General features: G+C 40.0%; 1 protein-coding gene across 1 annotated transcript in view; it reads left to right on the forward strand.

Moving 5' to 3' along the window:
- Positions 1-15,959, forward strand: part of UGCG (UDP-glucose ceramide glucosyltransferase) — a 30,247-nt gene extending 14,288 nt beyond the window's left edge. Inside the window, exons 2-9 of the mRNA XM_054178598.1 lie at positions 2,835-2,976; positions 6,585-6,687; positions 7,632-7,733; positions 8,132-8,244; positions 10,422-10,600; positions 11,029-11,115; positions 11,536-11,725; positions 14,971-15,959. Of these exons, the coding sequence (XP_054034573.1) occupies positions 2,835-2,976; positions 6,585-6,687; positions 7,632-7,733; positions 8,132-8,244; positions 10,422-10,600; positions 11,029-11,115; positions 11,536-11,725; positions 14,971-15,141 (1,087 nt within the window). The 3' untranslated portion in view covers positions 15,142-15,959. The remainder of the gene's footprint in view (positions 1-2,834; positions 2,977-6,584; positions 6,688-7,631; positions 7,734-8,131; positions 8,245-10,421; positions 10,601-11,028; positions 11,116-11,535; positions 11,726-14,970) is intronic.
- The last annotated feature ends 213 nt before the right edge of the window (positions 15,960-16,172 follow it).

Genomic DNA, 16,172 nt, shown 5'->3' on the forward strand with positions numbered 1-16,172 from the left:
CTATTTCCCTTAATGATGTGGGGACAGGAAGTGTAAGGGCAAGCCCTTAATTTATTGTTGTTGTTGTTTGTTTTGTTTGTTGCTTGATTTGATACAGGTTGGCAAGAATTCATTGTGTATACTGGGCAGTCATAACTCACAGCCTGGATTTTGTCTTGGAAATGCCTTTCCCTGCCCACTCCCCCTCCCCCCACCAAGGGAAGTCTAGGTCACAGTGGCTTCTGTGGGTTAATTATTGTTGTTAGTGAACCAGCTTTAAGAAGATTTTGCAGATGTCTCTTACGTGATTGAACTATAGCTCCTGACAGTATTATGCATTCTGCTGCTTTTTATTTACCCCAGCTATGTATGCCAGCACCAGACTGCTCAGAAGGAGTTTCACACCTCGAGATTACAGGCTGATGAGTTTAACATACCTGGGTCTGGGTGCAAAAGTGCTTATAGGTAACCTGGCTACTGGTCTTCCACACACAGAGGACCTGAAAGTGCCTTTAAATAGTGCTTGGCTCACATCTGTTCAGTGCTCAAAGTTGGCTTATATTCCATAGTGTAGTGCAACATTAAGCATACATCTGTATAGGTAGTGTGGTTGATTGCTTTGTGCTAATTTCAGTGCAAAAGAATAGGTAGTGTTCTATACATGCTGCAAACTTTGAAAGGATTGCTGTCCTTTGTCATTTTGAACTGTGGTGTACGAGCCTCATGGCAATCAAGGCCATTGTGATCACATCTGTCTTGAGAGAACTGAACCACCATAAGCACAAGTTACTGTTCAAAAATGCTGACTACATCTTAACCCTCTGCTTTATAGAGGCCTTAATTTGAATACTGTAACTTGGTTGTGGGGTGGACTCAGTGTGAAATGATACTATTTACAGTTAACTTGCCTTTTGGTCTAGAGAGTCTAATGGAACATGGCAATTACTGGTGTAGAAATTGCTTTACCTTAGTGTCACAGTACCTGGATGCTTTCAGGATGGCAGACTGCCACTTTTGTGTGGAGTTACAATGAGAACACGAACTGAATTATTTATTAAGTTAGGATATTAGAGACGAGTTTTACTGTACTGAGCCGTACTCTGTGAAAAGTCTCAGTGTTTGTGTTTCATAGGTGAATAGATCCTGATAATTCTGTGTGTGTCATTTGCATGTTTTCCAAGGTTTACCCCTCATGCCACGTGTAGGCTTTTCCTTGTGTAATTCAGTCACCTGCTTGCTTTTGTCAAGCATGACTTGTAATATGAGATCATGCAAAATCCTTCAGTTTTACCACTTGACGCTTTATCACAGTCCTGCCTTGTGTCTGTCTTCATCCTTTCTCTCACATTTATTTCCATTTACTCTGCCACTTCCTTCTCTAACTCCCTGTCCATCAAAGTTTTTGCCTCTCTACAAAGCTACGTGCATTGCTACACTGTTTTAAATGGAAGCCTTTTGTCTTCCTGGTGAAAACGGCATTCTTGAGACTCTTACAGACACTAAAGCCTCTGTTTGCTTTTATGTTTGTGATAATATGCAAGAAAGTCTTTTATCTGTGATAGCTGTCTGACTTACTTCTTTTCTTACTTTGATCCAACTATCCCTTGGTTGCTCAGACTACTTCAGTTTACTTCCTCAGTGTGCAGTCCTGGACTCAATAACAGTGGAAGGACCCTCTGTCTTCTTTTTAGTGAGCCCATTGTTTATTCTGTGCAACATCACTACGCCCCTGGTGGCCAGCTGCAAACCCACCCAAAAAAGGAGAGTGCTAGTGAGTGAGGTGATCAGGCACACTCTTCAGGAGCACAATTCCTAGGAACTTGACCTATTTTTTTAAATTTGTTTTTTTTGGTCATTTAATCAGGATGAGGCACTCCATGAAGCAACCTTATTCATGTTTTTGGGTGTGGGGGGTGGTGTTGGTTTTGGCTTTAATTTTTTCCACAGTAAAATGTGAAACTCTTTAAATTGAAAATCAGTACAATTACTTACCTGCTGCTTTCAATCTGACATACAGCCTGCAGTGTGTACTGTAGTTTGCAAATTTTGTTTCAGCAAATGCCTTTTCTCATTGCTTATATATTTACTTGATGCAAATGTGATTGTATCCTAGCCCATGAATCTTTCAGAACTTATTTTTGCATTCATTCACACAAGTGCAGAAATAGTCATGCTAGTGAGTTGTGACGGGATCATCAATTTGCTTTGTGCATTCAGTGTTGAAACACTAGTGGCTGCTTGGAATTGTGCCCTCATGTATCCGTGTTTCTGACCCAGGATGATGTCCTCTTTCTAGGGCTTTTCTGCTGAATTCAAGTGATCCTTACCCTTTTCTTGGAGGTGTTTGTTAATTAACTGATCAGTAGGATCAAGTGCTTCCCTTGTGCTTCCAGCTTGCTCTAAATTTTCCAAAACTTAAAGCAGGGAAAAGCACCTGAGCTCTCCACCCCCCCACCCCCCCCCCTTTTTTTTTTTTTTTAACACTTTTTAAACTGTTTTTTCTGTTTATTCAGTTGTAACACTGAGTTTTAGCGCTGTGGAGGAAGGCAGAAAAATTCTTGCCTCCTGTGCAGTTTGAGAAGAGGGATGCTTTTATTGTGCAAAATGCATTAAGCTGAAATGTCCAAACTTGAATAAGGTAATACTTAACCTACATACAATCCTAAGGGTATTTTTGGCAGTTTCTGACACATCAACTGCCAGATTATAAAAATAACTGTTGTTTATACAGTCAAAACTAACTTCTTTTTTTGCAGCAGCTTGAAATCCCAGGCTTTCTTAGTTCTACTGTATTTTGAATAGCATTTTCTAGCATATCTGCTTTATGTGGTGGTGTATGTTATTTTTCCTTACAGACGCCTCCACCTCAATAAGAAAGCTACAGACAAACAGCCATATAGCAAGCTTCCTGGTGTGTCACTTCTAAAGCCGTTAAAAGGTGTGGATCCTAACCTGATCAACAACTTAGAAACCTTCTTTGAGCTGGATTATCCAAAAGTATGTATACTATTAAGTGTCTTTTTTTAACCTCCCATGCCTCCAAAAGTCATACCAGGAGCTTGGGCTAGAACTATGCAGCTTGGTTATGTCTTAGATTGTTCTTCCTTTCACATCAAACACGTTTTACACAGTTTACACATTCCAAATAACTTAATACTTTTAAAAAAGCTGTCTAGAAAGAAACATGACCAAGGCTTAGGGACAAAACGTACTCTGCATTTCACTGAGATGTGTTTAAATGTTACTCCATATTGTGTTTATATCAGTATGAAGCCTTTCAATCTGTAGAAAGAGAGGTCAGACCTCTCCCCAGTTAACTATTTCTCTGTAGCAGGTTCCCTAAAAGAGAACATTTGATAGCTTGAGCCTTTCTATGAGCCCTCAATGATTCTTACTGAGGGCTCACCTAATAAAGAGTTGCCCAGTGATGCAGTGGTGTACCTCGCCAGTTGTTGGGATTTAGGATAGTCTCCAAGCCTCTTACAAGTGTTGCGAAACAAATTGCTTCTGAAAGCTTACACTTGCTTCTGGAACTCTGTTTGTAATACAAGTGAGCATGTCAGACACTCTCCTTGCTCTGAGAAGCTGGCAAATCTCAGAATGCTTGCTGCATCATTCACCACTTGGTGTATGCTCCTGTGGATGGAAAAGGAACTGTTTTCTACTCCATATCTCCTGAATTCTTAACTTTTAGTAACAACTCTCCTCTCAATTCTTCCTGCAACTGCTTCTAACTGATGTGTCAGCTGTAAAAGGTCAGAGGTATGTGTAAGCTGTACAGTGAGTTTTCTCTGTGTATTCTGGGTGAGATCTGTAAGTTTCCACCTAAGTAGGCAGGGTAAAACAAATAAAAAACCTTACCATTTGGAACTTACTGCAATTTGGATAGTTCTCCTGTAGTGAAGCTTGGTGCCTTTTGAAAAGCTTCAGGCCTGACCATTTGAATTCTTTTGACTCAGTAAAATTGCACTAAAGATTAGGTGTGGCTGAGATAAGTTTAAAGCATATGTGAGGTATGCTCTGTGCCAATAATGAAAACATGGCAAAGGTGCTGTAGCAATATCTGAAGCTATTTGATGAGTGTAATAAACATCCAGACGTTACACAGCTGAAACATACTGACTATAAATACAATCTGTTTGAAAATTCAGAAAAGCAGTTTTGCTGGATCTTGCCTTATGAGAGTATCTTGACTCTTCTGATAACTTACACACATGAATGGCAATCTTAAAATACTGCTGCTCCACACACAGAGTAGTGACAGTTACATTTTCTCCAAGGAGAGTTACAGTGGAGTTATTACTGGGGCACAAATTGTGCAGATGCCCAAACTGTTTGAAAACTCTTCTGTCCAGGAATGGTTCTGTATTTCTGTACAAAACCAGTTAATTACACCACAAAAATGAGAACAACAGTATTGCCTGGTATTCAGAGTTCAGCTGTCCAGGGGAAAAGGAAGAAAGAATAACCATTATCTTGTTTCAGTGAAGCGGAGTTCAACCTGCAGTGTTGCTGATTCTCTGTGATACACAATGTGTGCAGTAATTCCATTTTGCATAGAAGTCAGTGATGCAGTTTCTGCAGTTCTTGCCTACTGTGCATATCTCCCATTTTGGTAGAAAACATTTTATTCATATTATGTCCAAATGAACTTAATTGTAAGCATCTTTGTATTTCCTCTGCTTTACTCATACATTTTGTAGTTCTTCCCTTTGTTTTACTGCATACAGAGACCATTCATGTGACTTTTTCTGTTTTCGAATGTTGGAATGTCAAAGGCTTCTTTTACTTGTGGCTGACTTTCCTGGAGAATATGGGTGTCATTGCACCCATGGATTCAAGCTTAGTTACTTGATTAGTAGTAAAAATAATTGTTGTTTTCACATATTTATTTGGGCAAGCAATAAAGAACTAATTTCTTCAGTTAGTAGTTTTATGGTGTTCAAGCTATGAGGACTGTTCTGTTGTGGTGGAAGGGCCTGTCTGCTTAATGACACAGGTCTTTTAAAATTCTTGTGCTAGTAAAATGACAGAAATCAGGTTCTGCTTGATCTTTAGTTTGTCTGATAGTTGATAGTGCTAAGTCTTAGCAGCGTCCAGTAAGTGGTTAATGATTTATGTTTCCACAAAATCCTAAATGCAGTTAGAATTCTTGCAGTGTTTTCTGTTTAACAGTAACCCTTTTTCGTGAAATGATGCAAGTATTAAACTCAGTGCCTTCTGTTTGTATGTAATATTTCTTACTGAGCAAGGACATGAGAGGTTGACATCACTGAGTCCACAGGCAGCTTTCGAAGCTGGATTACTTTTTGCTTGAGTAGTTCGCTGAAAATAAAGTTCAGCGATGTGGTGGAATAGTATAAGGGGGAATAAGAACTGGTTTGGTTAGTTGGGATTCCTATTTACAACTGCTATATCCAATGAGGTCCAAGACAGTTGGTTTTGATTGTATTTTAAAATCTTAAACTGTAAAATTGGTTTCTGGGTATCTCAATCAGAAGATCACATTTTCTGAAATTCATTATTTGGATTGGAGCTTCAGTGACTTGTACTGACGGAATGAAGCTGGAGGTGGGGAGATTCAGGCTGGACATGAAGAGGAAGTTCTTTACCATGAGAGTGGTGAAGCCCTGGAATGGGCTGTCCAGGGGCAAAGTTGAGGCCTCCAGTGTTTAAGACCATGCTGGGTGAGGCTCTGGCCATCCTGATTTAGTGTGGGGTGTCCCTGCCCATGGCAGGGGGTTTGGAACTAGATGATCCTTGTGGTCCCTTCCAACCCTGACTGATACTATGATACTAGTTCAGTAATTTTAACAAGGAGGGAGGAAGATTGTATCAAGTGGAGTATTCAAGTAATTTGCTCTTCAGGCAGAAACAGAAAATCCTTCCATCAAAGCTTGCAAAGCTGTCTCAGAACATTGAATGATTCTTAAAATGCTATTTTCTTACCCTATAATAGGCATGTAGCTTGATTGCTGCAGCAGGTACAGGAAAACTGAAGCTCTTGTTGGTTTTTATTTTTTACAAATCATTATTAATGAGGAAAAGACACATGCATTGCATATACACGGTCCTGAGCTTAGCTCTATTACACTATTAGAGTGTATGTGTACTAGCATCAGTAGGTTGTCTTCCAACTCTGTTCTGCCCATGCATCTACAGAGGAAAGGAAGCTGTAGTTCAGAGGTATGCAGTCCAGTGATCGTAACAACATTCCTTCAGTATCTTTTTTTACCATAATTTCATCGAATATAAGATTGAATTCAAGATTCATTACATGAGCAAAAATAGAAGTGGAAATAAAAAGTCTACTGTGTGTAATAGGATGTTCTGCTTTACAACTAATGGAAACTGTTCATGTATCAGGAAGACTAATGTTCCTCAGTATGAAAGTTTTTATTGGGATACAGGCTTGGCTCTTTTTCTACAAGTACTTGGTTGTACATTTTAAAAATAGCCTTATGTAGCTGTAAAACAACCCCTTTGGTGTTATTTTTGTTTCTATAGTAGTGTTCTTTATTTGTTCAGTTTGGTACATGATTAAGCTTTATCCTCTAGACCATATTGAGATTAAGTGTGTGTGTATACATCTTTGTTTTCACTAGTATGAAGTACTGCTCTGTGTACAAGATCATGATGATCCAGCTATTGATGTGTGCAAAAAGCTCCTTGGCAAATACCCGAATGTTGATGCTAGACTGTTCATAGGTAAGAAGTGCAACTCAAAGGTGGGATTCTTACTTGTATAGAGAGCTGAAAATCTAGAAACACTTTATATTAAAAAAAACCCAACCAACCAAAACAACAACAAAACCAAGCAATCAACCACCGAAAAACATGCGATTTTGTTGAGCCCATGTTTGTTTTGTAGCTTAATCATCAGTGTGGAGTAAAGAAATACGTCTGTAGTCGCAATCTGTGTCATCAGTTCAAAAACCCTCTAGGAATACTGATTTATTCAGCCCCTTCTACATTTTTCTTCCAAAACTGAAACAGCAACTTAAATCCTGTCTTTGCACTGAACTAAATGGGCAGGAAGCAACTTGGAGTTGTGGCTGCAAAAATCGTTTTTCATCAGTTTAGACTGTAGGGCTCTTTCCTCACTTTACATTTGAACTAAGAGGGAAGGGACATTAGAACAAGGTAGTAGAAAATATTTGTTTGGTTTTTTTTTTTCTCTTATGTGAAACAATCTGGAACATGTCTGTCAGTTGGAAGCAAAAGAGTTTATCTCAATTTATTCAGCTCTTTCTGTATTTTTCTGCCAAAATACCACAGTGTAATGGTCATAAGAAATATGAGGCAGAGGATATTTATCTTACTGAATGTAGAAATAAAATATGTAGTTCTACTGCCTTTTCAAATTCCTTAACCTTGTTACCTTATCAAATGCTTCCTCAAAATGACTTCCCCCCCCCCCTGCCCCTTTTCAATTCACTGTGCAATTATAGTGAGATCTAAAACACAGAAATAAAGGAATACTTAACTCTTTCCATAAAAGTGGGCTCTAAGAATTGTGTTCTTTATTTTGTATATCTAAATATTTTGGATATTGAGTCTGAATTACTAAAAAAACCGAAAAAACCAAAACACAAACAAACCCAAACCAACAAACCCTTGTACGTCATTTGTTTGATGTTTATATTTTTTAGGTGGCAAGAAGGTTGGCATCAACCCCAAGATTAACAACTTAATGCCTGGCTATGAAGTTGCCAAATACGATCTCATATGGATTTGTGATAGTGGAATCAGAGGTGAGTGGGTGCTGTCGTGTGCTCACTGTTCTATTGCTCTTGTTCCCTGTAGCTAAGCAGTTCTTGGAGATTAACTGAGAATGCAAGTAGAAATGAAAGGTAAAGATTGGGGGAGGGGAAATCAATAAAAATGCTTAATCTCAAATTAAAGGTGAGAATCCCATTGAAAAAGCCTACCACTGTTCAAACTGCTTCCATTGTGTTGATCATCATAATAATTCTAATCACTATTGTTACTTCACTGGAACTCTCTTCCTGCAAAATTCTGTGCAGTAATGTCTATGTGCTCTTGATACTGGTAACTGAGTGAGAATTAGTGCCTCTGTGGTAGTCTGCTAATAACAGAATTGCTCAATTGAGATGTTTTTTTTTTTTCCCCCTTTTCATTTGTCACTTAGTAACACCAGACACACTGACAGATATGGCCAATCAAATGACTGAAAAAGTAGGCTTGGTCCATGGGCTTCCCTATGTTGCAGACAGACAGGGCTTTGCTGCTACTCTTGAACAGGTGAGTGTAATGTTGGCTTTTTGTTGATGTTGCAAGAGCTTGTGCCTCTTGCACCTCTTGGGTGAAGAAATGTTTATTTTCAGCTGCAGTCACACTTCAAACTATCTGGGAAAACTTTTAAATGCTGCAAAATTCTACTCTGGTGGTCTGAACATCGATTCAAATACTGAAGTTTACAATGTATACAAAGATTACAGGATAAAAAGAATAGGTTCTATTTAAAAGTGTATTTAAATTTAAAAAATCTCCAGTGGTAAATTGGAAAAGGTCATTAAGTCTGCTTGTGATGCCTGAAAAGAAAGAGGAATGGCCATGACAAGTCAGAGCAAAGTCTAGCTTCTCCAGTATCTGGTTTCCACCAGGGTTATATATAAGCAGGGCCTCTGAGGAAGGTAGAATAGAAGCATGGCTTATGTCCTGGTTTCCTGTAATACTGTTTCTGCAGTTTTCAGCTGAGATGCTGCCTGAGCAGGAGGTAGACCACTATGTTTACTAACCCTCAGTGTATTAGCGTTTCAGTAAGAAATGATTCCTTGCATGAACTTTTCCACTCTTTTTTAAGCAAGCAGATTTTGAACACCTATTAACTGTGTTTACCAGGAAGTTCCATAGATCTGCTATCTCTTATAGGAACCACCACCTTGTTCACTCTGACCCTTGTTCTCCTCTAGTGCTATTTCATCTCTCCTAGTGCTTGTTTTGGAAAAGAAAGTAAAAGAGTTGATTGCTATCCAGCGTTTTTCATACCACTCAATCTGTCCTATTCTTCCCTCTCTTCTTTCTCAGCAAGTTCTTTTTTATTTTTCTTTTTTTTTTCTTTTTTTTTTTTTTGTAGCATGAAAAGGTTGCATTTTCTTGTTTGTTCCTTGTCTCAAGGCACATCATTTAATACCTACCTCTTATTCTAAGTGCGCAGGTGTAAGGCATTTCAGCCCCAAGGTTATCCAATGTATGTCAAAGGCAAAAATGGGAGAGATGAAAATCTAGTGGAATTCAGTACTCCATTGCATGGTGGCAAAGTCTGAATTTCCTCTTACAGGAGAAGAGCAAGGAGCTATAGCATAAAGGTCTTACCACTGGAGCATGCAAAAATTGCAGCTCCTGCTTCTATATTCCTGGAAAAAGTTATTTACTTCCAGGCCTGGCATATACTGCAAGACGAGCATGCCTTGTCATGAAAAGGTTGAACAGGTTACTGTATTAGTAAGATCAATGTGAGGGCCATCTATATAGATAATAGTAGTGAGAGGCACTGGCAATCATTCACATTGTATATAGGGTACTCCTTGTTTTAAGTTACTAAATGTTGTAAAAAGACATGCTAACAATCTGGTTTTTTTCCTTTGCTACTTCTGTTTGCAAGTACATTAAGTAAACAATTCCCCTGTTCCTATACAACCACATATTAAGGTTCTAAGAGCTTGTATGCAGTGATGCAGTTAATCTTTACAAGAGGAAGGAGACAGCATGTCTGTCAGTGCTTACCAAGTATATTAATACTGATTAGCAAATTACTTAATGGGTTTTTAATATATGTATTCCCTGAGAACAGCCTCCATAAGTTAGAAATTAAATACCAAATGAAATACAGTAGCTTACTGTGTGGACTTGAAACTTGCTTATAGATTTTGTCAAAACACATCAATAACATTGTGGGCCACCAAGGTGATCAGAGGGCTGGTGCACCTCTCCTGTGAAGACGATCTGAAAGAATCTCAGCCTGGAGAGAAGGCTCCAAGGAGACTTTGCAGCAATGTTTCAACATCTAGGAGGGCTGGGGAAGGACTGTTTAGAAGGGCTTGTAGAGTTAGGAGGAGAGGAAATGGTTTTACACTTGAGCAGGGTGGATTTAAGTTGGACATAAGGAGGAAGCTCTTCACAGTGAGAGTGGTAAAATGTTGGTATGGGTTGCCCAGAGGTGTGGCTGAGGCCCTGTCCCTGGCGACATTCAAGATTGGGCTTCTTGTCGCCTGGGGCAGCCTGATGTGGTTGGAGGTGTCTCTGCTCACTGCAGGGGCTTTGGACAAGATGACCTTAAGGGGTCCCTTCCAACCTGATGCAATCTGTGAATCACTACTGGATTTCTTGGATTTGATGGTAGACTAGATTTCTTAGAGTGGTAATATACTGTCATAATTGACATGAAGAGTTTTAAAAGCCTTTCCTTGGTTTGGCAGGTTTATTTTGGAACTTCACATCCAAGGTCATATATTTCAGCCAACTTAACTGGCTTTAAGTGTGTAACAGGAATGTCATGCTTGATGAGGAAGGATGTCTTGGACCAAGCTGGAGGACTGATAGCTTTTGCACAATATATTGCTGAAGATTACTTTATGGCCAAAGCCATAGCTGACCGGTAAGGTGACTGAAATAAGCTTGTTGATTTTAAATGTGGTTTAAATGTCTTATTTTTAAACACATAGCATGTAGTGTAAGTATAGATATTCAGGTCAGCTCCGTATGTGTATAGCAAACATGCTTAGATGTGGCATTCTGCTTATCAATATGGTATTTCAGAAACAATTAAGCTAGAAATAATTAACTTGAGGAAAATGTTTGAGAACTGTATCTGTATACTATTGAGGATCAAATGCTCTTTTTTTTTCAGTTAAGAGGCTTGGTAAAATACACTTAATTTTTGCTTGTACTCATTGCAATAATATGGCATGTATGCTAAAGAAACTTCAAGCCTAATACAATTCTTGGGTACTTGTTCTGTAATTGAGTCTTGTATCTCTTACTTGCAATTTTTTTTTTTTTTAATCATAAATTTGTGTTTTTCAGGGGCTGGAAGTTTGCAATGGCCACACAAGTTGCAATGCAGAACTCTGGTTCATATTCTATTTCTCAGTTTCAGTCCAGAATGATCAGGTAACATTTTAGTCTTCGCTTCCTTCCCCCACCCACTCCTGACACCTGCTTCTGATGGGGGATAACCTGATAGAAAGGGTGTGCATTTTCTAGGTTAATTCTGTCTGATGTCCAGAATGCTGAAGTCCTGATGCAAAGCTTGATGCATGCTGCTGCTTAGTGTTGGGAGAGATGCACTGGCTTTACACAGAAGTATGACTGATTTAAGTATTTAAAAAAACCCCAACCAACCAAAAAGTCAAACTACAGCAAAACCCCCTTCATAGTACCGTTTAGACACGCTTTGCGGTATCTGTGAAAGGACGTGTAAATCAGATGAAATCAAGCTCACATTGTGAGAACAGACTCTGACTCATCTGGGATGGTGAGGGAGGAGATAAGAAATAACACAGTCAGAAGAGATTTGTTTGTCTTTTCTAGGTGGGCCAAGCTGCGAATTAATATGTTGCCTGCCACAATAATTTGTGAGCCGATCTCGGAGTGCTTCGTGGCCAGTCTAGTTATTGGATGGGCAGCTCATCATGTGTTTAAGTGGGATATAATGGTATTTTTCATGTGTCACTGCTTGGCATGGTTTATATTTGACTACATTCAACTAAGAGGTGTTCAGGTATGTAACATTATTTACTTTGGAGGTTATTAAACTTACTGGTGCTGTCTGCTTCAGCAACAAGCTAAGCTTAATTGTTACCAAAAAAAGTAATTCTCTTACAAGGAAATAAGGCAAATCCTGTTACTTCTCGATCTTCCAGCTTCAGGTGTTGTACCACAGAAAGCAATATATGTGCTTGGTTGTAGTTTTGTCTTCTGTATGCATCTGTCTCAGCCTAGGCTCTGAAAGTTTGCACATCTGTCCCCTTAATCTTCACATTTCCAGTTTGCTTTGCCTAAGCATACATAGAAATGTTAAACTTTTGTTTTTTTAACAGTACAGGAGTAGCAGCTCTGTGGGGTTTTTGTATTTATGCTTTTTTTTACTTCATTTTATCTTGGTTATCACTCTCTTGTGTTGAGGTATGTGTATATAGGAAGTAATAATTGACAGGGAACTTATGAGGAAATACCTCAAGAGAATTAAGGGGAGTTCCCCTAAGAAGGTGACATGGCCAACAACCCATCAGAAATTTATCTACAGCAGTGCACACAGCATGGGCAAAAAAAGAGGAGAAGCTGGAAGCCACCATGCTGGAAAGCTATGACCTGGCTGCTGTTGCTGGAACATGGTGGGATAAATGCTGTAACAGGAGTGCAGCTGTCCAGGGCTGTAGGGTACAGGCTGTTCAGGAGGGGCAGACAAGGGAGGAGGCAGTGGAGTCATTACCTACAGCAAGTAGACAGAGTGTGAAGAGCTATCTCTGAAGAACAGCCACAAGTAGAGCAAAAGCTTATGGGTAGGAATTAGAGACCAATGCAGCAAAGGGAACCTTGAGGTTGATGTCTACTACAGGCTGCTTGCTCAAAAGGAGCCTTTTGACAAAACCACCTTACTCCAGCTACAGGAGGCTTCATGCTTCCAGATTCTTGTCCTGCTAAGAGACTTCAGCCACCCTGATGTCTGCTGGAAAAGTAATGTGGTGAGCTGTAGGCAGTCCATGAGACTCCTGGAGTGCACACAGGATAACTGCTGATGCCAGGCAAAGGACAGCCTTACCAGAGGGGTACTTGATGGTCACCAATGCAAGTGAGCTAATTGACATCAAGCCTGGGCTGCAGTGATGATACTCTGGTGAATTCTGACAGACATTGGTCAAATGAAGACTAAAGTCAGGACCCTGAATTTTAGGGAATGAAATACCCAGCTCTTCAAGGAGTTAGTCAATAAAGGGCCCCAGAGAAACAGCTCTCAGGGATAAGGGAGCAGAAAAGAGGTGGCAGATATAAGGGGGCTTTAAGGGTGCTCTCCACAGAGCACAAGAGCTCTTGATCCCTGCTTCTAAGAAAAGGGATAAGGAGACCAGGGTGGCTGAGTTGAGGATTCAAAGAATAATAATGCCTTCTATGTCAGGCAGAAAAACAAGGTTGAAGAAAATGTTCCCTCCATGATGAATAAGATTGGCAAGCAGGTAACAGCAGATGAGGACAAGGCTGAGATACTCAACAGCTTCATTGCTTCAGTCTTAGAACAGAATGATATCACTATTTCAGTTGGAAAAGACCTCCAACATTATAGCATCCAACTGTTAAACTAACACAGCCCTTAAACCATGTCCTGAAGTGCCATGTCTCCATGTTTTTTGAACATCTCCAGGAAGACTGATTCATCACCTCCCTGGGCAGCCTGTTCCAATGCCTGACCACTCTTCCAGTGAGGAATGTTTTTCTAATATCCAACCTAAGCCTCCCCTATGCAATTTGAGGACATTTCCTCTCATTCTATCACTTGATCCTCTTTTCCCACCTAAACAATCCCAGTTTCCTCAGCCACTCCTCATAAGATTTGTTTTCCAGGCCCTTCTCTGGACATGCCTCAGCACCTCAATGCCCTTCTTGTAGTGAGGGGCCCAAAACTGAGCACAGTATTGGAGGTCCAGCCTCACCAGTACCAGGAAGAAGGGGCACAATCGCCTCACTACTCCTGTTGACTTCCTGATGCAGGCTGGAATGTTGTTGCCCTCTTTGCCCCCTGATCACACTGCTGGCTCATGTTCAGCCAGCTGGCAAAGAGAAACTCCAGGTCCTTTTCTACTGAGAAGCTTTCCAGCCATTCTGCCCCAAGACTGTAGTGCTGCATAGGGTTGTTGTGGCCCAAGTGCAGGACCTGACACTTGACCTTGTTAAACCTCATACAATCAACCTTAACCTATCTATGAATCCATCATGTCAGACACCACTACTCCTACATCTCCAAGTGGATGGACTGCAAGATTTGGTCCAGGGGAGCAAAGTCCCTCCCACTGTAAAAAGATCAGATCTATGGCCACCTGAAGAACCTTGAATGTACACAGGTCTGTGACATGACAAGATGCATCCCAAAATCCTGAGGGAGTTGGCTAATGTAGTTGCCCAGCCACTCTCCATGATATTTGAAAGATTGTGGCAGTCTGGTGAAGTCCCTGGTGACTAGAAAAAAGGAAAACATGCCCCCACTCTTAAGAAGGGTATTGTGGTGGGTTGCTTATGAATTCAAATGTGTGAACTAGGTCTCATTAGACTGGAAAATAATCTTTTGGCAGTATTAATCCATACTGAAAAAAATAAAGTTGGACTTGTGTTTATGCTGTAGGACTCTAGAAGGTCAGTGTAACAGCAGTCACCTTTTTCTGATAATAATTCTCACCATGTGCAGTGCATGTGTGGGGTAACCAACAACAAAACCAACCAAATAACCCCCCACAAAACTCCATAAAACAAAAACAACAACAACTTTGTGCCTATTCTTCCTCTTCTGAAGCCTCTTTGACTTCCAGCTCTGTGTGTAGCTGGAAATTCTTAAAGGAACAGGTCATACAGAGACTATAAGCTCTTTCCTTAAACCCACTTCTATTTTGCAATGGTCTAGGTGCTGTTGTGCTTTTCTTGCACAGTAGGTCTGAGTGCTGTTATTCTCCAGTGTCTACTGGAGCATGGGTTTACAAAGCTTCAAAAGCATTAAAAGAGTGAAATTGTCACACTTTTCCTTGCCTTTTGCTCCACACCAAAGTCCTTTCAAACCTTCTGGGTCATTCTGCCAAGCTCTGTGTGTTTAATGTGGGCAGCTGTACCTTGAAAATGTTCTTGGCTTTTAAGAAAGGCATATGTGTGTTTGTACAGTAACCTTTAGAGTAGCTTTATCTGCAAGACAAATGTCTTAAATGACTTTAAAGTTTCTTTTGAATAGTCAGTATGTTTAAATCCTCGTGTGTTTTATGTTCCTAGGGTGGTGCCCTGTGCTTTTCAAAACTTGATTATGCAGTAGCTTGGTTCATCAGAGAATCTATGACTATATATATTTTCCTATCTGCTTTGTGGGACCCCACTATTAGCTGGAGGACAGGACGCTACAGATTACGTTGTGGAGGCACTGCGGAAGAGATCCTTGACGTATAGCCACAACTCAACTGAATGTCAAAAAGAGAAAGGGGTGGGTGGGGAGATAAAAAGTATTATAAATTGTTTATATAAATACTTTAAAGAAAATCTACCTTCAGTAGTTTTATTACTTGTTTGTTTTGGTATCTGTTCTTTAATTTATTTTTGCATGGCACTTGCATCTGTGAAAATACATCTGTAGTCTTGGCCAAATGATACCCTGCTCCTGTGTACAAACAGAGATGGAGAGAGTTGGTCCTTTCATCTACTTTCTCTAGGAATGCTCTGCAGTCAACTCTTTAAAAAAACCTGACAAAGTATCCTCCTGGATATAACCAGCTTCTTACTCCATGGTGTGCTAGCCTAGCAAATCTGGGGTTCATATAGCTAATTTCCAGCTGCATTCAGCAAAACTGTACCCGGTGCAGTGACAGAAGTGCAGCTGGTATGTGTTTTTATCCCACTAAATTAAGCTAGTAAACAGGACCTTGGGAAAGAAGCTCTTAAATGCTTTATGCCTACCTCTTGTAGTTGCTGCAGAACAAAACAAAGGGAAAGGTAAAAACGTTTTCAAAAACAAACTGAAGCTGGAGTCTTGTGTTTGTATGTATATATGATATACTTTAGTCATTGGCAATGAACCAAAAGTGGACTGAGTTTGACAGTGAGTTGACAGCAGTTGCTGGTCAGGTGTGTATTGTGGGCATCTTTTGGCCAACTCTGATCTGGTTCTGTCTTGAACCTTGTTAAGCACTGTGCTGTAACTAGCCAAGCTGGTCCCCTTCAATATTTCCATCCTTTTTTAAGGGGTGTTTGTTTGGTTTTGGTTTTGTTTGTTCTTTCCCCCCAGCCCCTGTGAGTGAATGCTTTGGATGGGTGGGTGTGTGTGTGTGTGTGTGTGAGACACAGTAGAGAGTAGAAGGGAGGCGAAATACATTTCAAAAACATTTCACACATGAGCTATTTTCTTACACAATGTCTTAAGAATGTAATTTCATGATGCAGGTATTTAATCTTTTTAAAATGAACATCCATACCTATGCTAGTCA

Source organism: Dryobates pubescens, chromosome Z (assembly GCF_014839835.1).
Source record: "Dryobates pubescens isolate bDryPub1 chromosome Z, bDryPub1.pri, whole genome shotgun sequence".
Lineage (NCBI taxonomy): Eukaryota > Metazoa > Chordata > Aves > Piciformes > Picidae > Dryobates > Dryobates pubescens.